Source organism: Oenanthe melanoleuca, chromosome 4A, assembly GCF_029582105.1.
Source record: "Oenanthe melanoleuca isolate GR-GAL-2019-014 chromosome 4A, OMel1.0, whole genome shotgun sequence".
Taxonomy (NCBI): Eukaryota; Metazoa; Chordata; class Aves; order Passeriformes; family Muscicapidae; genus Oenanthe; species Oenanthe melanoleuca.
Genome location: NC_079338.1, coordinates 2299808 through 2326302, shown reverse-complemented (window position 1 = coordinate 2326302; position 26495 = coordinate 2299808). Strand labels below are relative to the sequence as shown.

At 40.4% G+C, this 26495-nt stretch overlaps 1 protein-coding gene across 1 annotated transcript in view; it reads left to right on the top strand.

The window, feature by feature from the left end:
* ATRX (ATRX chromatin remodeler) overlaps positions 1-25141 on the top strand; it is a 65782-nt gene extending 40641 nt beyond the window's left edge. Inside the window, exons 18-35 of the mRNA XM_056491017.1 lie at positions 1254-1400; positions 1595-1772; positions 6628-6765; positions 6963-7138; positions 8087-8204; positions 8750-8880; positions 9173-9261; positions 9421-9590; positions 10448-10601; positions 10878-10981; positions 12489-12597; positions 13648-13825; positions 15113-15307; positions 18997-19146; positions 20214-20336; positions 20886-20981; positions 21471-21599; positions 22333-25141. Of these exons, the coding sequence (XP_056346992.1) occupies positions 1254-1400; positions 1595-1772; positions 6628-6765; positions 6963-7138; positions 8087-8204; positions 8750-8880; positions 9173-9261; positions 9421-9590; positions 10448-10601; positions 10878-10981; positions 12489-12597; positions 13648-13825; positions 15113-15307; positions 18997-19146; positions 20214-20336; positions 20886-20981; positions 21471-21599; positions 22333-22611 (2664 nt within the window). The 3' untranslated portion in view covers positions 22612-25141. The remainder of the gene's footprint in view (positions 1-1253; positions 1401-1594; positions 1773-6627; positions 6766-6962; positions 7139-8086; positions 8205-8749; positions 8881-9172; positions 9262-9420; positions 9591-10447; positions 10602-10877; positions 10982-12488; positions 12598-13647; positions 13826-15112; positions 15308-18996; positions 19147-20213; positions 20337-20885; positions 20982-21470; positions 21600-22332) is intronic.
* The last annotated feature ends 1354 nt before the right edge of the window (positions 25142-26495 follow it).

Below are 26495 nucleotides of genomic sequence, written 5' to 3'. Positions count from 1 at the left end.
GCAATAATCTTAAGCAGGCTGTGGTTTTTCTGTCCTCCTCATTCATTTTTTTCCCTTAAACAATTTATTTTCTCGATTGTTTTAAAATTAATTTGCTGCTGATAAAGTACGGATTTATCAGATTTGGTTGTTTTTACTTTTTAATGCCAGACCTTGTGTGTAAAATCAGATGCTGTTGGGTTTATGGGGATTTTTTGGGTGACACAGAGGTGAGGATGATCAGAGGAACCAGTCACTCATGGTATGACCAGTTCAGGCAAACCAAGCTGCAGCTGTGGTGGGTGCTGGTGCACAGCAGGATTTTATCTCCAGCTCCAGCATATCTAAAAATTTGCTTTGTTTAGGGAAAAATAGGAGTGACAGACACTGTATTTTGACAGTCTGCAATTCTACAGAACACTTCAAAAATCACCTTTGGAGGGTGCATTTTTACAAACTTGATCCTAGCTTAGGTGGTGTGGCTCTTGAGTTAATCACACCTTTGAGTGGAGATTTGCAGTGCTGTTGTGTAGGGGACTTTTTCCACCTACACTTTACACACCATGTAGTTTGATAAAATACTTAGAGCAGCAGATATTTTTATAGTGATCCAGATGTGTTAATGACAGTAATTTTGGCTGTAACTTCTTGATAATCAAAGAAAGCCATAGTTAGAAATATCTGTCAGTGTAAACCATTTTGAAGGCTGGTGTTGGAAGCTGAGGTGGTTGTTTTTTCTCTGTGTGTCCATTTCCCAGTCACTGCTGTGCTCTGTGATGCCATTTGTTGTGAATTGTTGTGGTGAATCCTTGGAAAACACTGCTGCAGAGCTCTGCTGAGAGAATTTGCCTCTAAATACCTTGAAAAAAGTATGGGAAATTGCTTTAAGACTGAAGTTCACTTTTAAGAAACTTGACAGTGAATTTATTTTGTGTTTGGGACAAATGTTGGGAGAAATCTTAAAAAGTACTTGATAGAAGTTTAATTTGTGAAAATGACTGATGAAATGTCAAGGGAGGGTTTCTATGAAATCCTTCAGCAATTCAGAAGTATCTCAGTAGGTGAAGGATGTGTGCAGCCCTGGAACACAGAGTAAGGAGTGTATGAACTCCAAATACACCTGTATCAAAATTTCATCAAAAATTCTATTTGTTTAACCAAAAATATATTGAAACATGGCTGTTGCTGGTAATTTAATTACATGATTGAATAGATAACATTTATCTTTCTTTCCTAGTGTTTATTTGCTGTTCTGCCTGTTTTTTCTCTTGCAGGTAGTAAGTTTTCTCCACACAGTCTTGCTGTGTGACAAACTGGATTTTCGGACAGCTCTGGTTGTGTGTCCACTCAACACTGCCTTGAACTGGCTGAATGAGTTTGAAAAATGGCAAGAAGGTTTAGAAGATGAGGAAAAACTAGATGTAAGAGGCTTAGAAAGATTTCTTCCTGATATAACTGGATGATTTGATAATTGGGAAGCTCCACCACTTAAAGGCTAAGAAATGTGCTTTAACTATGTGAAAAATCTACTTGTATAATACATCAGAGGTATTAAAAATTAGACCACTGTTGAATATTTTAAGAGGAATTAAAAGGTTCTTTTCCTTTTTGGAAGGTCTATGAGCTGGCAACTGTGAAAAGGCCTCAGGAGAGGAGCTACATGCTGCAGCACTGGCAGGATGAGGGAGGTGTGATGATCATTGGCTACGAGATGTATCGAAACCTGGCTCAAGGCAGGAATGTGAAGAGTAGGAAACTTAAAGAAATATTTAATAAAGCTTTAGTCGACCCAGGTAAGTGGAAATTTATACAGGTTGTATAGTTTGGACTTCTAGGTTTATGTATATGAGCAAAGAAAATAAATAATCTTGGTAACATTCAGCAGATCTTTGTTGGCTTTTGCTCTTACAGAAATTTGTTCAGAATCAGCTCCATCTGCTTTTGTAAATAGAATTCTATAACAGTCTTTTCTATTAAATTAAATACAAGGAATATATTCTAGAAACTTTTCCTATTAAGTTTTTTTTTTTTTTTTTATTTGCTGGCTTTGCTTCCTTTGCAAAGAAATTGGAGGTATCTGTTGGGGACCCAGGGCTGTTTTAATCTGCTAATTTGTTACAACCACAAGCTGTTTTGTCCTTAATGGAAATCTACCACTAAGGGGGCAACTACAAACGAAGATAGTATTCAATGTACCTTAGAAGTGTGAAACAACAAGTGTTAATGAAGTGCTAATTAAGGGAATGCAGATAAAGCAGTTAATTATTTTTTCAGTCTTGAGAAACAGATGTCTGGTTTGAGCTGGGCTGAACTAGCAAACTTGTGTCAACATGTATGGAAGCGCTTGAAAATATTCCAAGTTGATATAAATGATTTCTCAGGTGGTCACTAAAAAAATTTTAGGATTAGGAAGGTTCATCAAAATACCAAAATTTCCAAATTCTGAACTGGCAGCTGATACCTGAAAATAATTAGGGTTATGCAAGATGTCTTAAAAACTGGTTTTAGAAGTTTTTACAACTTTGCTGTACTGTTGGTATTTCTCCTTGAGAATGCAGGTCTGGAAAGCAGAGTAAGTGGAGCTGGGTTTTCTTGGATTTTAGTTATCTGACTGGACTTTACATGACAGTATGTGATTGATTTTCTTTTTTTCTTCCCCCTTCTGATTGGTAATTATTGAGCTTGATTTTGTGAAGGTTCCCACTAAAGTAGGGCTGTGAATTCTGTTCTAATAGACAGAGTTTATTCTAAGGGAAAAAATAACTTTATAATTATTGGCATTGGCCAAGTGGAATTGATATCTCCAGCTCTTCAGAAAGGCTGTTGGAGCAGCTAAAACATTAATTAATTTTCTGCCAGCTTAACTAAGTCATACAATGGCTGTGGAGTCAGGGAAGCTCCTGTCCAGCAGCTGATGAACTGTCTTAAGTATTTTTGTTGATATATAATGTGTTGATTCCACACACATTATTTAAGCAGTGAAGGAAATACACTTCTTGCACTCCTCCTACCTAGGATGTAGTTATTAAGAACAAAAAAACCACTCCAATAACAAACCAAAAATGAGGGGAGGGACCCTGTTTTGTCAGTGCTATTCTGTATCTGATTTTCTCAGTATATTTCATTTATTTGGGATATTGTCAAGGAAGTGAAAGCTAATGGAGAAAAGGTGTGAATTGCTGTCTCAAAGTAATGGTGACAGAACAGTAATTTTGTATTTAGTGGGTCTTGTTCTGGTGCAGTGATGAAATAAAATGTTATACAGTAATTGGTTTTGTGGGGCTTTTTTTTTTCCTGGTGGAAAATGTAAGGGAGGGCAAACATAAGGGTTGTTACAGCAACATTGTCCCTTCATGGATTTGTGTTTGTGTAACCCCAAAAATACTGGACTGGGGATGTTAGGAGGAGACAGTGGCTGGTGTAACCTTCCCTGTTCCATCCCATGGTTTTTACATCCTCCTGTGTTCTTGTTCTCCTTCCAGACCTCTTCAGACACTGGGACAGAGCAGTGTTTGGGATTAGGTCATGGACTTGTGTCATTTTAATTGACCCTCACAGATTTTGAATAATTCCATATGAACATGCAGCTTGTTCTGTTCTCTTCCAGGACTAGTTGGTAGAGTGCAATCAGACCATTGGGAAAGTCTATCTTGAAATAACTCCTCAATTATTTTTGTAGAATCATGGAAACTTTAAGGTTGGAAAAGACCTCCAAGGTGGAATGCTGACTCGCCATGCCCACTGAATTAAACATTATCTTCCATGTCTGCTCATTTTTGGAACACTTCAAGGGTGAAACTCCACCACCTCCCTGGGCAGTTCCTTCTATGCTTAACCACTCTCAGTGAAGAAGTTTTTCCTAATACCCAGCCTGAACCTCTCCTGGCACAACTTGAGGGCATTTCATGTTGCCTCATCCCTTTCTCTATTTTAACTAATTGCAGAAAGACAGAAGTGTCTGTGTGTTGTTAACCATTAATTTTTGGAGCCATTTGGATTGGCTGAATCTGCATTGCAAGATTCTCACTTGTTTCCTGCTCTCTTGGTGGGTCAGCATGGACAGTTGAACATTCCAGTGCAGGAGAAAATCGTGTGTAGGCTTCTGCTGGGACTGGAAATAGGGAAACCTTGGCCTCTGGGAGCACTTCCTACTCAAAAAGCTGCAAATTTGGGATTTATCTGCTAATTTAATGAGATGTGTCTGGTGAATACTGCTGGGATAAGACACTATATAGGAGAAGCTTTGTTTCACTGTCAGGGGGAGCAGAGAGGGGGAAGGTTTAGCCAAAGTTTATGGGTGGAGAAGTGATTTCATTAATTAACCAGCTCTGCTATGTGGAAGAATGACAGGATTTTATACACATGCAGGATTTTCCAGGCTGCCTTGTGCCACTGCTGAAGGGCTGTTGGTTATTGATCACTGACAAAAATTCTGCTGCTGTTTAACCTGAAGACTTCTCTTAAATTGGCAGTTGTGTAAAGTTCTTGTAGACTTCAGAGGAACAAGAGAACTGTGTGTATCTATCTATATATATCTATTTTTTATGTATTTCAGTATATTAACATGTGCAAGTACAGTAAGAAGGGTGAGAAGATGAAAGTTTCAGAGGAAAGATTGCATGAGTAGGGCTTTTTAGCCTAGAAAAAAACCAACTAAACTGACAAATTTTCCACCATTTAAGAGCTGGTTATTGAAAGGAGTGTTGTCAGTTGGTTTTTACTTGATTAAGAGAAAGGAAAGAGCAGAATTTATTCAGATTTGTAGCAAATTGTGTTTTAGCAAGTGAGGCTGTGGAGTTTTCCACTTCTGTCAGACCTGCCCCATTCTCATAACCCTTATCTGAGATGGAGAAAATGATCTAAATGATCCCCTGAGGTCCCTTTAAGCTTTACATTCCTTTATCATATTTTGAGGAATGCTCTGTCCATAATGATTTGCATTTCTGTTTTGGAAGAACAAGGGAAAACCCCACAAATGGATGAAAATCTCTGCTGCTGAACTGTAGCCAAGATGTTAGTTCAAGATATCAGTGCTGCATTTCAGCCAAACAAACCATGAATAATGCTGAGATTGGGTTTTTTAATATTTTTACTGTCATTCACTTACTCTAAACAACAGGTTTTGAGGTGGTTTTTAAATTTAATTTCTTTAACTTCATGTGAATGAATCACGGTCTTTAATGAAATGAGGACTAGAGAAGAGATCTGTCACTGCTAGAGATGATTAAAATTAAAGAAAGGCTTTGTGTGTAATCACTCAGTGTTTTTCATTCTGTCAAAACTGGGAAGGTACAAGTCATTAAATAATATGGGGAAATGCTTCTGTGGCAGGTGGGAAAATTCAGAAAACATTGGCTTGGACAAGCCTAAGTGCATTTGGAACTCATGGATTTTCATAATTGTCTTCTAGACTTGTTTCAGAAGTTTGGGTTTGTTTTGTTTGGGTTTTTTGCTTGGAAAGAAATATTTTCTTGATTCCTTTTTCTTCACATGTAAGATTCAAATCTCTTTTAAATCACCTATAAATGTCATGATTAAGGTGACTGGCATTGATGTGTGTGTAGTCAGAGGTGTAATTGATTCTCTGTTGTTGATCACTGCCCTAGAATTAATTTTATTCTTTACAAGGCAATTTGAATTTAGTCTGAGACAAAATATTCTCAGTAAATTATAAAAGATTAAACTGTCCTGGCTGACAAATCCTCCTTTGCTCCTCAAATATTGGTCTTTTTAGTGCTGAATTGCTGAACCCAATGGTGGCTTTTCTCCAAGGTGCAGCAACTTGTCATGGGCTGCTTTCAGAGTTGAGAGTGCTGGAACTGAGGTCAGGTTTAGAGCTGGTAAAACATTTATTCTGAGTTACTACTTGGATCCTAGAATATCTTTTACTTCATTTTCAAGGAAAGAAGTTCCAGAAATTGTGCTAAGTCTGAAAACAATTAAGAGTAAGTCTGTCTGCCAAGTTGAGTATTATTTGTCTTATTATTAGAGTTGCTTTGCATACTGTGGGAATGTGTTGTGGTGTGGTTTTGACATTCCTTGTGCAGCTCACTTAAACCAGACTGATATTTTATCTCCTGGAAGAAAGCTGAGGACATTCCTGAGCTGACTTTCAGCTGCAAGGTGGCAATTCACTTGTCTGTAATTCAAATCAAATCTGGTTGTGTTTTATATTATCTAAGACTTCTGATTGCACTCTGTCCCCCTAGTGATATTCTTGCCTTAATGAAAAATTTCAGGTTACCTGGTTTTTGGGTGTTTTGGGATTGCCCAAGTGTCAGTAGATGGCAGCCTAAAGCTGGAGAGAAGGAAGTTTTAGTGAGTTTTGACAGGGTGGATGGAGGTGCAGCCATGCACAGCAGGAATAGACCATTTTAACAGGAATATGCTGCAAAGCTGAGGTTAATCCTTGCCATGAAGATTTTAAAATAACAGCCTTGATTTTACTAGAGTGGCTACTCTGAATGGTGATGCAAAGGCTGAGTGAGAACTCAATCAATGCTAAAAAATCTCACCATGAAACACATAAAAAAGAGTTTTAAAAAACCCTGAAGTAACATTGGTAGAAAAAATTTTGTATACTTTAGGCTGTCAGAGTCTTTGTGACAATGAAATATTGTGGAGAGATTTAATATTGTTTCTTTCCAGGTCCTGACTTTGTGGTGTGTGATGAAGGACACATATTGAAAAATGAAGCATCTGCTGTGTCTAAGGCAATGAATTCTATTAGATCTAGGAGAAGAATAATTCTGACAGGAACACCACTGCAGAATAATCTTATAGAATGTGAGTAGTTGTCTTTTATTTCCTTCAGTACACTTTTGCCTGTCAACCACAGAAGATATATTTAGTTTGATTGGAAGAAAAGCATTTGAAACAGTGCAGCTGCCTGTTAGGTTTCTCTGTATTGAGATGTGACACTTTTATTTTCTGTTTGCATGAATCCCATTTTGAACCACTCAAGCCTGATCTGTTTCTCCTAGATCACTGCATGGTTAACTTCATTAAGGAGAATTTGCTTGGCTCAATTAAGGAATTCCGGAATCGATTCATCAACCCCATCCAGAATGGGCAGTGTGCAGACTCCACTCTGGTGGATGTCAGAGTGATGAAGAAACGTGCTCACATCCTCTATGAGATGTTGGCTGGCTGTGTTCAGGTGAGAACAGTTTGTCCCTGACTCATTACTTCATTTAACAGCAGGGAAGAATTATTTTTGTCTCACTCTGATGAATCACCCAGAGGCCTGTAAACTTCTGATTTGAGAGCTCCATAAATCTTTTAACTTAAGTATTTTCACTGGTTATTAGATCCCTGCATTATTTGTGACTAGAATAACTTTGTATTTTTTCTCCAAATGTCAGTATATTCTAAAATACAAGTGTTAGAGGATACAGCTATTTCCTACTAGGAGACAAGAACATTTTGTGGTAAGGTAGGACATTAGTTGCTCTGAAATATTCTGTTTTAATTCCATATGCACATTTAAAAACTCCCTTAAAGTCTATACAGAAAGTTGCTGGTCCATAATTTGTCAGTTATTTCTTATTTTTTTTCTGACCTGCGAGAATCAGAACAGAAAATGAGAGAAGCAAAATTATTCAGATTCAAAAGGATGAAGAACTTGTTACTTTATACACCTTAGATAAAAAAAGCTTTGGATGAAGCCCACATGGATTTTCTCCCAGCCCTGTGCAGAGCAGATCCTGTCCATAGAGAGCAGCTCTCTCTTGTGGTCATTGGGTGAGTGGAGAGACAGAGTAGTGTCAGAGTCAAAAAAACCCAAAACAGAAGTAACATCTAGTTTTAGTATTCTAAAAAAAAAACAAAACTCAGAAGCAGTTCCCAGAGCAGCTCCTGGAGTTGCAGTGAACTTTGCAAGGACTTGGAACTGGTCATGGGCTTAGCAGGCCTAAGAAGCACCTGAATGGAACAGATGGGTCCCTGCATAAATTGCATTTCCTGAGCTGGTTTTCCTCCTTTGGGGCTGCAAAGCACCAGAATCACCACCAGTGATCCACAGTCCTTTGAGATACCACAAATCCTGAAGCCCTCAGGAGTCATTGCCATGTTCCTTGTGAGTGAAGCACTGTTTGTAAAATTGCAGAGGAAGGATTACACAGCCCTAACCAAGTTCCTGCCCCCCAAATACGAGTACGTGCTCGAGGTGCGGATGACCCCGATCCAGTGCAAGCTGTACCAGTATTACCTGGATCATTTGACAGGTATGTGCCTGCACTCTGATGGCATTTAGTAAGGGGCATTTTGGCACAGTTGGTAGGTGAAAATCAACTTTCTGAAGGGCTTGGACAGCAAACAAATAAGCTTTTAAATGTTTTTTTGTACTAGAATACTACAGCATTACAGGTCATTAAAGGCAGCTCAGATGAGTTAGATTCATTGAGACCTAAATGGAAATGTTATTTTGTGTTTTCTACCTTGGGCTGCTTTTACAAAGCCTAAATAGACTTGTCTGTCTTTTTAAGAGGACTTGTGTTTGTTCCTGTACTGAGGAGCAATGTGCTTTTATGTAAAAAATAAAATCATGTTTCTCATTATCAAGAAAAAGGAGAAAATCTAATTTTCACAACTTTAACTAGGAGAAAAAATGGCTGTGAGTGAGTAATTTGAGCTGTTTTACAAGAGATGTTGCAGTATGATGTGCAGCTGGAAAGAACACTCAGATCTGCACTGCCAGGCTCTTCAAAGGGGAGCTGAGTGTGGCAAACTCACTTCAGGCTTCACTCTAAAACATGAACTTTATTGTCAGGTGTAGGTGGTGGCAATGAAGGTGGAAGAGGCAAAGCTGGAGCTAAACTGTTCCAGGATTTCCAGATGTTGAGCAGAATCTGGACTCACCCTTGGTGTTTGCAGCTGGACTATATTAGCAAAGAAAATAAGGTAAATTAGATATATCAAAATAGTCTCACTTGAGAACTTTCCAACTAAGCTCTGCCAAACTCTAGGTAAAGTTTCATCAAATTAATGGAAATCTTTGTTGCTGCGGGGTCATTTTGCTGCTGGTTTTGTCATATTTTTCTTGCTGGGTATGTTGTCATTCTTAAAACATTTTGCAAGGCCAGGCCTTTGTAGGACTTGCCATTGTTTAAATGAAGAGTAAGCAGATGGCTGAAGGTTTAATAAAAGCTTCTGGGTCAACATAGTTAATAATTTCTGTTTTTTCTCTTTTGAGGGCTATTTTGATGAAGACAGCATGGATGACTTCATAGCTTCAGATTCTGATGAAACCTCCATGAGCTTAAGTTCTGATGATTATGCAAAGTAATTGAACTTTTATTTAGTTTGTTGGTGTTGTTTCCCTTATAGAACTGAAGTGATTTCTATAAAGTGAATGTTTATTTTGAATTTAAGTGTCTGTTAGAGTGTTTTCTTTCAGTGGGACTTAAAAAAAATAACAGGGTGTATAATGTTGCTTTTTAGGAAAAAAAAATCCAAGGGGAAAAAAGTGAAGAAAGAGTGTAGCTCAAGTGGAAGTGGCAGTGATAATGATGTTGAAGTCATTAAAGTCTGGAATTCAAGATCTCGTGGAGGTGGGGAAGGAAATGTAGAAGATCTTACAAACAACCCTGCATCAACAAAGTCAGATGAAGGTGAGTGATGAAAATGTGAGGCAGCTTCATTTTGCAAAATGCAGTTTGAAAGAGCTGTCAGGAATTCTGCTGTATGGCAGAATGGCAAATTCCTTAATTCATAGCTACAGCTCCTGCTACTTGTAATTATGTATTTATCCTGAAAAAACAAGGGGCATCAACTTAGAACTTGGGGGTTTTGAGGCAGGGAAGCTGCACAGTGAAATTTTTAAATTCAGAAGTACAAAGTTATATAACCTGGAAGATTCATGGAAAGCTTAGGAAATATATCTGTCATAATTTGTTGCATCTGGAATTTGAATTGGATGCTGAGCAAGCAGATCCATTGCAGCAGGAATACAACTTTTAAAGTTGTTACTTAAACTTTTTACAGCTGCACACTTAAGTTTTGGGTTTTTTGCTTGTAAAAATATAGCTTTTGTGTTCCATCTGGTATCACAGAAATAATTTACTGATTCTGTTATTATGTGTGTGTCTAATCTCTTTCCCTAAGTAATTTAAAAATTTCTGGGACAGTTCAGGTGAGAAATCTTTTTTTTTGCCCCCATCCCAGTGACAACATCTTGTAAATGTGTAAGGGATGGAGGGTGTGTATGTAAAAGATTTACACACACAGCTTAAATGTGTTAAAAAGGAATTACATTATGGGTAGGGTGAGTTTCTGTCTCTGCATCCCTTAAATGCTGATACTGCAAAGGCTGTTTTATCTTTTCCTGTTTAACTCTTTTCATACCAGTTAAATCTAATAATGAGGGAACAGTTCTGTAGTTCAGACATTCAAAGCCTTTAAACGGAGACTGTGTTCTCATCTTTGATTTTTATTTATTTTTCTTTGTTGTTGTTTTTTTTTTAAATAGGCAAAGCTACATCCTCTTCCAATCCTGGTAGCCCAGCTCCAGACTGGTACAAAGATTTTGTCACTGATGCAGATGCTGAGGTGTTGGAACATTCTGGGAAAATGGTGCTGCTCTTTGAAATTCTTCGAATGGCAGAGGAGCTGGGAGACAAAGTGTAAGTTCTGGACATGTTATTCAATATTTAGGAATATATTAGTCTGACAGTGTTCCCCATCCACTCTTCATTCTGCTGGGGCTGTTTTCTGAAGCAGACAAGCATGGTACACTCATTTTTGTCAGGGATCTTCCCACACCTGCATGTGCTCCTCTGAAGTCTTGCTCTGTTTGTCTCAAAGGTGGTATCAGAGGGAGGAAGGAGCAAGAATGAAGCAGTACAATAATTAAAATAACTCCAGAGATGAATTCTGTGTTTCCCTGTTTCTTTTTTCAGCCTTGTGTTCAGCCAGTCCCTAATATCTCTGGATTTGATAGAAGATTTCTTGGAGCTGGCTAACAGGGAGAAATCTGAGAAAGATAAACCTCCTATCTACAAAGGTAAGTGTCTCCTTCAACTGCAGTGCTGAGAACTCTTTCACAAATCTCTATTCAGTGCCCAGGGAATAGGTTTGAAATTAGTATTTTCACTGGGATATTGCATGCTCTGGACTGTCCCTGAGGCTGGCAGGGTTATTGTGCTCTCCTGCAGGAGCCCATTATGGACTCTCTGATTTCACTCTCTGCCATCCATGCTTGTTGTAGCCTAAGCAGATTAAGTGTCCACATCTGAGAGAAGGCATTTTGTTCAGTTCTGGTGTGTGGCAAATCCTGATCCCTCCTCCTGGGGGAGAGAGAGAGTGAAGGAAAATGAGGCTGCTTTAAACCAGCATGGAAAATATGGAAAATGTGAATTCAGGCTTTACATGTACAGCAGCAGGTTGGCTTGTGGATTTCATAGGGAGCAAGTATTGAATTAATTATTATCCTAGTGATGATCAAATGGCATGGAATTTTTCACTGGGATGTTCCCAGAGCTCCTGAGAATGGTGTTCTTCCTTAGCCAGAGTTTCATTCCCAGGACATGTGGATTGAAGAATTCCTTCAAGTCTGCCTTTCCTTTCCAGTCTCTGATCCAGCGCTTCCACGTGTTTGCACTTAGAGAAAAGGGAAAAGTGGCTCAGTGATGGTGACTGGAGATCTCCAGTATCTGTCTCTCACAGATTTATTGTTCCTGCCTGTTGCTTCCTATTCTGAATTTTGTCATCTCAGACAATACCAAGTGTCTTTTTGAGGAATTGTGCCTTTATTCTGAGATAATGTTTTAAGACTTTTGGGTGGTAGTTCTGCAATTAGATGATATGTCATGGCAAGATTCACCTTTCCTGACAGATCTCACCAATCTGCCTCTGATGCTGGATTGAATTGAGCAGTGCTGCTCCCAAAAACATTGTTTTCTTTATGATTGATGGCTCAGGGATATTAATTTTGTGTACATACACGTTGATGGCCAGAGAAGATGGAAGGTTACTGTGAACTGGGGAGAGAAGAAAATCCTCCATCAGCTGTAGTTAATTTTTTCCCCAATCTGACAAGAAGTTGCTGTTAACTCACAGGGTAATCAAACCCAAAGATTTTGCTGGATTTCAGTTCCAAAATGAGTTTGACCTTTGAAATCTCCTTTGGAGCATTGACTTAGCAGTGCTGGTTGTGTGGGAGACTGACTGACACTGGTGCTGTAATGTGAACCTGCCTGCATCTATTGGAAAAGTGCAATTAGTGCTACAGCACCTAAAGATGAGATGTAACAACATCTTTGGGACTTCTAAAATTAACTTTGGCTCCAAGTTAAATAGCTCTGCAAATTTATAAATACAGCTAGAAAGTGGGAAAAATAAGAGGACTTCCCCCACCAAAAAAACTCAGGTATTTTCAAATAATTAAATTTAATTTTACCCTCAGAAACTTTTTTTTTTTTATTATAAATTTCTGTCTTTAAATTCCAGTTGTTACCAGTCTAGTTATTTACACCCTCAGCATTTTCCTAACTTGGCTGTTGCATTTACAGGTGAAGGAAAATGGTTCAGAAATATTGATTATTATCGCTTGGATGGCTCAACCACAGCTCAGTCCAGAAAGAAATGGGCTGAGGAGTTTAATGATGAAACTAATGTGAGGTGAGATCTCTCCTGAGATATATATGCTTTATTTCCCCCTTTTTCTTTCTTTTGTTCCCTATTTATTATTACTTTTGTTGGCTTAATGACCTCAGGACCAGGTAAATGATGATCAGAACTCACACAGAAAACATGCAGCAATGTGTTTCTGACTTCAGATTAATCCCAGTGTACTCAGCAGTACACTGCAAGTGTTTCCTTGCTTTTTTCATTGCCTTTTAGATTGAAACCAAGTTAAATAAGAGACAGTGTGTTTATTGCAATCACTTTAAGGATGCAAGGACCTAGGAAGGGTGTGGCCAGGAAGCTGCAGTCCCTGGGCCACCCAGGAGCAAATTAACTCTTTAGCTGCCTCCAGAATTGGCTCCCAGCCCTCCACTGCACCTCCAAAATGTGATTTTCAACTCTGATTTACATAGAAGGGTACAGACTTGTATCTGAATAAAGTTAAGGAGCTTCACCTTCCTAGATTTGTTTAAAAAAATTAAGTATGTAATCATGATGAAGTCATTAATAATGTGCAGGGGAAAAAAAGTTAAGAAGTGAACTAATCCAGTGTTAATACTTTTAAATAGTTTATTCTGTCAGGTGTCTGTCAAGAACTGATTCCAGGGTCAACCTGAGTGAGATTTCTTGAATCTCAATAAACCCAGATATATCAGAGAGACAGTGTCATTGAGAGTTACCCTGAAAGTTGGCAGGCCAGGAAAGAGTTCCAATGGCATGGAATCTGCCTGTTTAAAATTATGGTTTAATTTGATGTAACTAATTTCATTAGAGCTTGAAAATACAAACCCCAAAGCTTTTTCTTTCCTGCCAGTTTTTGTTAACAGCTAATTTGCAAAAGGCCTTGATGTATATTTTTGGGAGTGTGTGTTTTGCTAAAAGTGTTGTCCTTGTAAAATCTGCATCTGTTTTAAGCTTAATACATTATTTTAATGAAGTTTTAGAGTTATTTCAGAGTATGAACAACTCCACAGTAACCTAGCAACGCAGGAACAACAGTTATTTTCCAAAATACTCAAATTTTGCAACTCTTCTGTGTTCCAGAGGCCGCTTGTTTATCATATCCACCAAAGCAGGTTCCCTGGGAATAAACCTGGTGGCTGCTAACAGAGTCATCATCTTTGATGCCTCTTGGAACCCCTCCTATGACATCCAGAGCATCTTCAGGGTTTATCGCTTTGGCCAGAACAAGCCTGTGTTTGTCTACAGGTTTTTGGCTCAGGTATGTTTCTGGCTGCAGTTTCTGTGCTGTTTTATCCTGCAGTCAGATTTGGGAGCTGGCACAGGGGGGAGTGTCCCTGTTTGGGCTGGAGTTGGAGTTTGTAGTGGCCCAAGTTGATGCAGTCACATTCCAGCTCTGATCTGGAGCAGCGTTTGGCCACTGAAGCTCATGAAGGAAAGAATGGTAAAATAAGTGACACATTATTCCCTGTGAAGTCCCCTTTATCTCACACTTTGTGTAACCCAAATTCTGGAATTCCAGCAGGGATTCACATCTAGACCCAGACTCAGAGCAGGAGTCTCAGCCTTTTTAATTTGCACACCACTAAAAGCCCTGAATGGAGCAGTCCCTGCAGAGGATGGTGGTGTTAGGGAACAGCCTGCCCAGGACAGTTCCTTCTGCAGCCCCTGATGGTCCAGCTGCTATAAAACCACATGGATACCACTTAATTTTTATAAAAAGGCATTCAGTCCTCACTTGAAAACTCATATCACACCCTACAGATGTTAAAGATAGGTATTAACTCAAGTGGACACTGATCTGTGCTTTAGGTAAGGCCATTATTTCTGTTAGGAGTGCCTTGCTTCATCTTCTGGTTCCTCAGGTGTGACAGAGGAGCCTGGAGACCTTTCCCAGTAGCACTTAACCCTTGATCCAGTCACTCTTTCCATCCCAGCTGAAGCAGATCCTTTCTGGGACACATTGCTGTCAGAAATGGGGTTTTTCTTCAGACTTCAGTTTATTTTTGTAGTTTTCTCTGTGCACTTTTGAACTGTCGATACCCTTTTTAAATTAGGCTGTTCAGAACAGACTGTGCTGTTCTTGTCCTTCTCAGTCATCTTTTTTTTCCAAAAAATAAGTAACTTTCCTTTTTTTCATCAAAGATCTAATTTTTTAGTACACAGCTGTGGTGAATTAGACTTGACTGCCTCCCTTTCCCTCTCCCCTCCACCACAGTGATATGGTATCTGTTTTCCTTTTTACAGCCTGCTCAAAGCAGCAAAATAAGGTACATGCTGTGAAAATTGCCATTTTTTGGTCATAATCCTACTTTGGGGAATTGAAGCAAAACTGGATCTCTTCAAAACACCACTAAAAGACCAATTTTCTTCCTCTAGTCAACAGCTAGATGACATCTGTGCCACGCACAATTCCTGCTGTGCTGCTTCCAGCAGGTTTTTCCTTTTATTGCTCAGCGAACAAAGGGCTTGAAAGGGGTCAGGGAAAGAAGGCAAAGAGAACAGCTGGGTTGTTATTTTGGGTTTTTTCCTACCTGTCTGTGCTCAGGGAACCATGGAGGACAAGATCTACGACCGGCAGGTGACGAAGCAGTCGCTGTCCTTCAGGGTGGTGGACCAGCAGCAGGTGGAGAGGCATTTCACCATGAACGAGCTCACTGAGCTCTACACCTTCGAGCCAGACCTGCTGGATGACCCCAACTCAGAGAAGAAGAAGAAGAGGGACACCCCCATGCTGCCAAAAGTGAGTGGTGGCCATCAGCAGGAGTTTTGTGCTGTAGAAACAACCTGGGTCTGTTTAAATGTGTTGCAGTGCTGGCTGCTTGGAGTGGAGGTGAATGGCAGGACACACAGTCAAATCCATAAAAAATACAACAAATCCTGTAATGAGCTGGGGGAGGAATTTCCCCTTTGTGTAATGAGAGAAAGATACTCATTAGAAAACCCAACTTTCAAACAGAGGCACTTTTTTCACGCATTTTGAATGAATAGAGGTTTTACTGCATGAAACCATGGAAAATTCAAATTAGCATCTGAGTGGGTGCTGGTGAAACCCAGCACAACCTGAATTTGTGAGGACATATCTGTGAGGTGGCTCTGGAGGTGAGAGTCATCTTAATCCAGTTTTCCTTTGCAAGGACTTTGGGTTTTAATTCCCTATTTAACTTCCTGTGGAGATCATTAGTAGAGATAAGGGAAGAGTTGCACTTAAAAATAAGCATTAGGGGAAAAAATAACTGGTTCCATTATTTCATTCTTCTTCTCCAAGTCAGTTTATATTTAGGATTAGGCTGTGAGTTTATATTTCATTTGGCAGGAACACGTCAGGGAGTGGTCATGAACTGGTTAAATTTCTGTGGTTTGGTCACTCTACAGTGTCTGGGCATTATATTACATAATTAATAGTATTTTATCTTTTTTTACATTCTTAGTTATTTCATTCTTTGTGCATTTGTACCTCAACAAAAACAGCCAATGTATCACCATTTGCTGATGGCTGCTACTTATTTTAAAAAATACAAAAATAGCTCAGAAACTTGTGAAGCAACCAAATCTGTTTACTTGAAACATTGATCAAGCCACTGCAATAATTATATTTTGAAGGTTTCTGGTTTTCTATTACAAAAATAAATCAGTTAATGAATGTGTTTACAAACTCAAAACCTGCCCCATCACTCAGTTTTACATATTAATTCCATATTAATGCCATCATCAGTGTAAGGTTTGTGGGAGTCAAGTTGAATCTGAGCTTTTAACCATTTCCTGCCTGTAAATAGAGCAAATCTGGGCACTGGAATTATTTTTGGATTTTTTCATGGTTTTAGTGGATGGTGTTTTGTCCCTTTGAAGATCATGCTGTGTGCAAATTTCTAATTCCTTTTTGCTTGTTGGCTGAAAAGTAAATTCATCTGTGTAGGGTTCCTCAGCCATGAACTCAGCTGACTATTCCTTATTTCATTGTGATTTTAGCCAAGCTGCATGATTCAGCTTGGTTATAAATCTCCTTAACAATTAATTTGACAACACACAGTATTTTGATAAATTGATTAAAAAATCTGTGGATAGGAACACATTTTATTGTAATATCAAATGATTACACAGCATTTAGAGAGAAGAATTCTCTTTGAGATCTTGTTACATGAGGGCAGGGTAAAAATACCACTTTTTTGTGCTTTTACATTATTTTAGAGTGCAAGGGGAGATCCAGCCTGGCTTTGGGAGAGCAGAGTCCTCAGGACATGGGGACAAGGAGGTTTGAAAATGCAGCTTTTAGAACTGGCCCCTTCTGGAACATGAATTAGGGAAACGTGTTCCATCTTTTCTCCAACCATCTGAGCATCAATGTGGAAAAACCTGTGGGGATAATTGATTTTCTTAGAAACCTGCCTGGCTGCACAGGGGAGGATCTTCAGGAATCCTTCAGCCAGGATTTGTGTAGGTTGAGGAGGGATAATTCAGAGCTAAGTGTTCTAAAATTGTATTCTAAAATGTGTTCTAAACTCCTTTTTAACTTCCTGGATGTAAGAAAAATCAAATACTTAATTCTTGTGTTTTAAATGGGATAGGAGAATTAATTCTGTGTTCTTTTACAAGTCAGGGAGTGAAGAAACAAATCCTGCTTGATTTTAAATCAGATCCTTGTGAATTATGGCTTTACAGCCATCCACCTTTGAGTCCAAGACCAGTTTTCTTGTTAAGGGGGGGGAGAAGATGTTGAATGCATTTATTTTCTGTGAAAATGACAGTGCACATGTGCATTCTGTTGTTTTCCTGGAAGTTTATCCAAGTTTCATGCCCAGTTTTAATTGGAGCAGCAGTTTTCTGCCCTCTGTGGTCCAACAAGACCTCAAGGTGTGGAGATTCTCAGGGAAAAGTGCCTGTGCTGCTACAGCCCCAGCTCCAGAGCTCTGCCCTCATCCCTCAGGAACAGTTCTGGAGTTCAGCTCTGCAGATACTTTGGTTAACAGAATATTTAATTTTTTTTTATTTTTAACTTTAGTATTAAATGTTCAGCTGGTTGAGGAAAAACCTGTGAGTTACAGCATAACTTGCATTCCTTCATGGAAGATTTCCTTTTTAATACACTGATCTTTCCATAGCATTTAATTTCTATCAGGATTTTAAAAAGACAAATATTTGTTTTAAAATTCAAACCCCTTTTTCAGTCTCACTTCATATTTTCATTCATCACCAAGATTTTATCCTAAAGCTTACAAACCAACTGATAATCATTATTCTATCAACAAGCTAAACAAAGAAATAATTATTCTGATTTTTTTTTTTAATGTGTGAGGTGAATTTATTATATTTTTTACTGTAACATTGAACTAAATATGAGTTAATTCCACATCCCCCTTTTCGAGCTCCCATCATTAAAGTCAATGCAAAATAAAGTTTAGACAAAGAAAAGCAAACACCCAATTGGATGTAATTTAAAGCACATTTGGAGGGCTGTGCTGGGAGGAGCTGGTGATTCACACCAGATAGGAGAAGGGTGGGACAAAGAGCAGCTCATTGATAATTGGTTAATGTAATTAACTTTTCAAACACGCAGAAACAAAGAGCTTTGTGCAGCTGCTGTGACAGGTCAGGATTTCCACAGCAGTTCCCAGGGTGGCTGCAGAAATCTGCTTGTTTGTGGGTACTGTTCTTCTGCCATTGTTCAGCTGGGATCATGAAATGCCAGGGTGGGATGGGCTGGATTCCTGAGCAAACCTGGCACAGAGAGGGCAGGATTGGGGCTGGAGGACTCAGCACTCCTGCACTCTGATTCCTCTCAGGAGAGGTTCAGTGATGTTTTCTTATTAGGAATTTTAGCCTGAATGCTGAGGTGTGTTGGAGCTGCCTCAATTCATGAAGCTCATCAGCCACACAAATCATGTAAAAAACCCTGTTCAGTGATGACCTTAGAAAAGGAGATGTTGAGATGCAACAGGAGCAGTTTTTATAGTCCTGTAGGGATCTTTTTCTTCATTCTTTTGCAGCATCACCTTGACTTTCAGACAAAAAGGTTTGACTTTTAAAAATTGGAAATGTTGATCCCAAAGTGCTGCTCATTGTTTGAAAGTTGTAGAGATGCTGTTTATGTATAATAAATGCAGATTTATTGATGGGTCCTGTCTGCTCTCCAGCCTAAGCAAAGGAAAAGCCACTGAGCACATTCCATTCTTTTTAGGTGCATTTATTGTTGTGGAATCTGAGTGCATTCCTGTGGTTTATTAAATGATTGGACTGTCATCTCTGTAACAGATTGTTAATCCATTGCTCTCCCTCTGAGGAAAGTTGTACTTTTAAATGGTTTCCAAGTTTTATTGTGCTGTGGAGTGCTCAGAGCTGCTGTGTGTGGAATGAGGAGGGAGCAGGAGGGAGACACAGGGAGCAAACTGGGCAGAGCTGCTGAGTGACTCCTCCCTTATCTCCTCCTCTGAGCAGGACACAATCCTGGCAGAGCTGCTCCAGATCAACAAGGAGTACATAGTTGGGTACCACGAGCATGATTCACTCCTGGACCATAAGGAGGAAGAGGAGCTCACTGAAGAAGAGAGGAAGGCAGCCTGGGCAGAATATGAAGCAGAAAAGAAGGTAAAGCTGTTTAATCAGTTTATATATATGAAAATAGTCTTTCAGGGTTTAGAGTCACAATTACCTTTTCAGTTTGTCTTTGGATAATTAAATTTTTTAATAGACCAATAAATAAATATGTGAAGCAAATCTTAACATAGGAAAAATGGAGATACTGTGTCTTTTGTGCTCTTTCAGTGCTGGTTCTTTCTGTGTGTTTGCTTTGTTACTTTAATTACAAGTTACTTTTACACCTGTATTTTTTTTCTAATTTATGATAAAACTCAACTGGTATCCTGTGTAATCCCTCTTTTCCCTGTGAGGGGCTTTGTGTGACACAGAGCTAACACACACCTTAACATATAAAACAACACCTAATAATACAACAGGAATCAGTGAAATTGCAGCAAGGTGGAACCCTGCTCCCATTTTGTTGACCCATGCCCTTTATTGTATCAGATACAGTTGGTAGTGATTTATCCCCACTCACTGGTGTGTGGGGTGCACCAAAGCTCTTTGTGGTGCTAAAACAAAAGCTGTGCCTTTACCCTTGGCAGGGTCATAAGGGAAATTCATGAGATGCCACCAGTGTTGAAATTCTCTTTCAGATATGTTGGTGTTACCCAGAATTACCTTCTGAATTTTAGTGGGTCAGGAACCATCAAAAGCCTTCCACAGAGTAAAAAAATTGATGTATAAATTGCCCACCTTGAGTGAACTGATGAAAAGGTTTGGGGAGGGAAAAGAGAGAGATAAAGAGTAAAATCTGAAGTTGCCCCATGAGAAATCCAAACGGGCAATGAGCTTTACATTCCTGCTAATAAACTGTGCATTTTATTTCTTCAGAATTTCATTACAGGCTGCTCAAACTCAACATTAAGTAGTGAGTTTTCAATCTAAAAAAAGTATCTTAACCAACTTAAGCTGTGCTAATAAGCCATGGACATTTTTATATCAAATATTTACAAGCTAAACTCAGAGATTATTCAGACTTGGGTTCCTCTGTGTCTCTCTCTGGGGGCAGCTTTGGCTGTGTAGTTATTACAGAATGATCAGAGTTGGTGACAAGTGCACTTTGTGTTTTCCAGGGCATGACCATGCGTTTCAACATGCCAACAGGGACCAACACAATGCCCACAAACTTCAACTCCCAGACATATATTCCTTACAATTTGGGTGCTCTGTCAGCAATGAGTAACCAACAGCTGGAGGTAAGGAGCACAACATGCCTGTGTTGCTGCAGGGGTTTTCTGTCATAAATTGTGGGGGTCAGTCTGAAATACCTTTATATTTTTAATAATTTGGAGGTTTGGGGAGGTGGGGGCAGTTTGCTTGTAGCTTTATTGAAGTTTAGCTTGTATGTATATAAACCTATTCCTGGGCAGATTATTGGGATTCTGGAACATCACCTGCATTCTTTGCAAGCTTTAATTACCACTTTTGAAACTGTAATATCTTCAAGTTTGTATGGTAGAAAATTTATGTGGGTTTCTAGCATCCTTGTGCTGGTCTGAAAACCTGTGGCTACAAAAATAGGTTTTTACAAATGCTGTCTACAAATTGCCAGGTTTATACATGTTGTTCAACTGCTCTGTGCTGAAATTCAGATGGGTGGCAGCTTAGACTCATTGACTTGTGCAAATTGAGAGCAGAAAGGCAATTGAAGTCTAGGTATGTACAAGAGAAAGATGAAGAAAGCTGGGGAAGAAATGTGTTTGGTGGTTCTGTGCTTTATAACTGATGTTCTGGTGTTTTCTCAGGACCTCATTAATCAAGGAAGAGAGAAGGTGGTGGAAGCAACCAACAGTGTGGCTGCAGCAAGAATCCAGCCCCTGGAAGACATCATTTCAGCCATAGTGAGTGCAGTGGGTAACCCTGGGCTTAAATCAGGAGTGGAAAACATGAAACATTATCAAACAAACATACTGCTACTGCAAATGGCCATCCAGCTAATGAGTGGCATTGTTAATGAGCAGCATTTCCAGCTGGTGGTGACCTTTATCCCTCAGTAACCCTTGGTGGTGTTTAGCTGGCACAGGAGTGGCAGTTCAGATCCGTAAGTATTTGCCATGCTCTGAAAATGCTGCTTTTCTAGAAGCCAGAATAGCAATTACAGGCAAGTAGTTATTGAATTTTGTGGATTGCTAATTGGCAGTTAGCATTTAGAAAATTGGAAGAACTAATAATCCTAGTTCTCGTTGTGGTGAAGCAGTTTTGCACTGACTGGAAGTTGGGCTGGTTTAACTCTTGGTGCAACTGTGAACATGACACCAGGTCTCAGTTACTATCAGGCTTTTGTTCAAATGACCAGTGCCAAGAAGATTTTGGGTTTTTCTGCTTTTCAGTGGAAAGAAAACTTGACCCTGACAGAGAGCCAGGTGCAGGCCTTGGCCCTGAACAGGCAGGCAAGCCAGGAGCTGGATGTGAAGCGCCGAGAAGCCATTTACAACGACGTCCTCGGGAAACAGCAGATGGTAAAACACCTTACATTTATTTACCTGCTGTCAGTGTTTGAATGAGGATCTTGTGTGGGTTCATTCCTGAGCTACAAGTGTATGTTTAGGCACATAAATATCCCTCACAGAATGGCCAGCAGTGTGCTGGGTTCATTGCTCAGCCTCAGTGAGGGAGAAGTTCATAAAAAAGCACTCGCCAGGTTTTTGAGCTGAAGTGCTTTGCTGCGAGGTCATGAGGCGTAAAGAGAAATCTGATTCCCAGAGCTCAGCCAGCCACTTAGCAAACACATCTTAGAAAGTGTTGGTAATGTTGTTTTAGCTTGAAATTACTTTGCAGAATCTGAGAGTTGCCCAGATGATGTCAGAGGGAAGAGTTTTCTCTAAGGCAAACAAACGCTGACAGTCCACAGGCGGGACTTTCAAAGGGAAGATGAATGGTACCTGACAAATGATGATGTAACTTATACCTGGGAATAATTTCACAGTAGAGTACATGTTGCCATGGCAACTCACCTAAATGCTGCCTGCAGCACAATAGCCAAGTCTTCAGGAGAACTGAGCCCTAAATGCTGTTACTAAATGGTTTCTGCAGTAATGGGCTGCTGAATGCCATCACATTAGGGATGGTGATAACAATGGGGCTTTTTCCCCCAGCCAGGCTGTCCCTAACAAATTGATTCCAGCTCTGAAGCTGATCCTGGGAGCAGGGGGACGGGTGGTGCACTCAGCCAGCTCTGCTTTCCCTCCACAGTTAATCGGCTGTGTCCAGAGGATCCTGATGAACAGGCGGCTCCAGCACCAGTACAACCAGCAGCAGCAGCAGCAGATGTCCTACCAGCAAGCAGCCATGGGCCACCTCATGATGCCAAAGCCTCCAAATTTGATCATGAATCCTTCCAGCTACCCAGCCATAGACGTGAGAGGAATGTATCAGTCAGTGTCTGGTGGGATGCAGCCACCACCCCTACAACGAGCACCACCCCCAATGAGAGGCAAAAATCCAGGGCCTTCCCAAGGGAAATCAATGTGATTTTGCACTAAAAGCCTAAAGGATTGTTAAAATCAGAGAAAGAACTTTTATTTTTTTAGGAATCAATGGCCTAACAGAACTCAACTGTAAAAAAAACTAAAAAGAATAGTTTGGTTGCTCCCCTTAAATACCATGTTCCATATTAGTGTTTCAGCTTTGTTTAAATAGGACATGATGTTTTCCCTGTTGTCAGTGATGTTGCCTAGAATCTTCTTACATATGTTGAGTACAGGAGATAACAAGTTGTTTTCAGTGAAAACAAGTTCCTCCCGTTACAGTAGCATCTCCACAGGTTTCCTGTCTAAACTCCTGCACTTGCTTTTCATGGCTGCAAAGCTTTGGGAAGCTTAGGAAGGACTGCAGGTCTGTATGTTCAGTCTGACATATGTGAATTGTAAACAGCTGAGTTCTTGATTAGAGTTGATTCCTCAAATTATGGAATACTTTTCTGCTTACCCATTTCTTTCTATTAGTAGGAACATTGTTACAGAACTAGTCTAGTTTCCTTCATGGGTCATCTGTGCTGAATGGAGCAGGGGCTGAAAATACTCTCTGAAACAGAATTGAGTGCAATATTCCTAACTACTACTGCTCTGAACCTTCTGAGGCACAGGGAACTGTGCATCCAGCCTTAAACACGACTGGGCCTTCCCCAGTCTGCTGCCATTTCTTGTTTTCAGTGGTGGAGCAGCAGCTGGGATGTGGGAGTGGGAGATGCCCTGGCTGTGAGTCCAGCACAAAGCACATTTCTGGTCACTCCTTCACGCTGGTGCTGCTGTCTCCTCCCATTGCCGGCGATGGGGGAGGGCCAACACAATTCACTTCCTGGCTTTTGGGGGTACAGGGGGGATGGTGGCCAGGCTCAAACCCTGGCAGAGAGCCCCCTTTAACGTGGCACAGCCATTGCCCATTGAAAATCCATACAGAGAAAGTGCTGGAGCAACTTCTAGAGCTGCCAGAACTGTGAAGTGACTTCATTGATAGAGGTGTGGTCATGCACTCCTCCCCATCCCTTCAGTTGTGTGAAAACTTGGGTTAGGACACAAAGAGTTTGATTTTGGTTTTGTTTTTGTTCTGTTTTGGATTTTTTTAAATATAAGCCAGAGATAAATTTCAGGTTTATTCTATCCCATTGTCACTCTCTTTGCCTACACTTGTTGTGCTTGTGAAGTTCTTATTAAATACAAATAGGGCTTTCCTTTTCATAGAGTTTGGTTGATTCTTACCCCCCAAAAAACCCTGTTGGTAATCCGGGGGCACAAGTAAGTGGCAGGAATGTGGAAGTGGTGGTGGAGCTCTGGAGACAGGTGGAGGCAGTGGCTCCAGATTGTGCTGAGCTCTTCTGATGCTGGCATGAACTAAAATCATCCTGGCTTCTGGGAAGTTTCTTGCAGGAGTTGGAGTTCTTGCCCTGAATGGACAAGTTTTGCATCTAAACATGCAGATGTTCCATGATGTGTCAGTGTGTGACTGACACTTGGTTTGTGACGTGGACAGAGGTTGGTTGGGTGCTGCACACCCAAGTCTCTGTCTTGGACTCTGATGACAAGACACCACAAAAGACCCTCAGTGTGTTCTAGTGCTCTGCCAGCCCTACAGTTAACTCTGATCTGGGGGAGGGAGCAGACAGAGATGTGCTGGCACTAGAAGAGACAAAGTGTGACTTTTGAGACAAACATTTGAAGGCAAATGTTCTCTGGGCAACTGTCACTGATATTCCTACGTGTTGTGAATAAGAGAAGTCATTTCTACCAAACCTGGGAACGTTAAATGGAGTTTTACAGTAACTCAAAGACTTAAATGTGGAAGTTTTAGGCAACATTGAAAGGCACATTTTATTTCATCCTGGACAAACCTATGGATAACAGAAGACCAGTGCACAAGAAGGAATCCAAGATAAGCATTGAAGTAAAACCTGGACCACTTTGCTTACGTTTCTCACTCGACATTTTAGCTGCATAACAATGTGCTTTGAGTATAACATCAGGCTTTAACCAGTACTTAAAGACAGAACATACATCAGTAAGACAATAAAAAGCTCATTTTTATATTTGTTTTAGATGTTTTAACTAGATAAAAATGGCTTAAGATGACAAATAAAAATGTTGCTTGTAATACAGTTTTGCCTGCTAAATTATCCACATTTTGTAACCTGTTTATTCCTTTGGATGTAAAGCGTTTTTGCTTAGTATTGTGATATTGTATATGTTTTGTCCCAGTTGTATAGTAATGTTTCAGTCCATCAACCAGCTTTGGCTGCTGAAATCATACAGCTGTGAAGACTTGCCTTTGTTTCTATTAGATGGCTTTTCAGTTCTGTATTAAATATCTTAAGTACTATAGAGAAGGTGTCCCCTCTTCCTATAAGGCTGTTTTGTAATATATATAAGGACTGGAAATGTGTTTTTAAAAGAGAAGAAGCATTCAAGTATGACAATATACTATCTGTGTTTTCACCATTCAAAGTGCTGTTTTAGTAGTTGAAACTTAAACTATTTAATATCTCATTTAATAAAGTGACCAAAATACATCAACGTGCCTTGTGCTACATTCACAGTCCAGCAGTAACTCCACAGGGATTCAGCTGGGAAGGTGTCTTTGGAGAACTGTGCTGTGAGTTGAAGCTCTTTCTGTTTTCTACAATGACTTTAGTGGATATAGCCATTGATTTCTTTTAAGGAAAACATCTGTGGTCTAGATTTTCAAATTACTTTATTAATAGCAGCTTCTGCCAATCTGTCTGTTAAAAATGAAATGAATAATCCAGCAGTGAGATGGTTAAAAGTGAGGTGAAGTTCTACTTAGTCAAATCAGAATAAGGTGCTGCTGTATTTTAACCTCATAGTTGTACTTCTCCCTTTCCAATGCAAAGAAAAGTGTAAGAAAGTTTAAAGCTGCCCTCTGCTCGTTCCCTGGCAGTGCTGGGGCTGCTCAGGGGTACAGCTGGTCTTGGTAAAGCTGAGGGAGGTGGAAGTGGTGTCTGAGGTGAAAATGTTGGAGCTGTGCTCCAAGGGGCCCTGTGGGCAGCGTGGTTTTAAATCTCCCTGTGACTTTTAACTTGGCTGAACACTGCTGGAGGGCAGTGGGCAGCTCAGGCTGGATGTGGCTGTCTGTGTTGGGCTGGAAGTGTCCTGGGATGAGTCCCATGTCCAGAGTGTTGTGCTGTGGTGTCCCAGCCCTGTTGCTGTGTCAGCTGTGCCCAGCCTGAGCAGCTTTTGCCTTTATCTCGAAAGCAGAACCACTCTGCACACAGTAAATGAAGCTAAATTCATCAGTTCAAGCAAAAAATAGTTTTGAAGTTGGATTGATTTTCAGTGTTTATGGAAAGCCAAATGTCCTAAATGTTCCCAGCTGGAGGAGTCTGGAAAAACGCTGGTGTAGCAGCACCAGCCCCAGTAATCACGTGGTGTCTGAACTTCCCAGACCTGCTCAGGTGTCAAATAACCCCCTGTGCCCCCTGTGTGCTGTGGAACCCACCCTGGGGATGAGGCTGCCATGGAGCACCAGCACAACTCCAATGTCTGGGAAAGCTGTGATGCTCTGAAGGGTCTGCACAAGCTGCTGCCCTGTGTGGCTGGGATGAGTGGGGTGAGTTCGTGCTGTGGGTGACCCTTTCATCCAGCCACAGCTCCTCATCCTGCTCCCCAGGGAGGAGATGCCTTGGGGGGTCACTGGGGGAGAGTGTTGGGAAGGGGCTGTGGCCAAGTGGGGACATTGCCCTGGAGAAGGGGAAGGTGGGGTCACCCCTTGTGTCTGTGCTCAGCCACTTCCAAGGTCTGATCTCAAACACCACCCTGGCCTTGCGTGCACAAAAACTGGAGAATGAGTGAGGCAGTAACTGATAGCTGAGCACCCTCAGAGCCTGACAGGCACAGCAGCTGCTG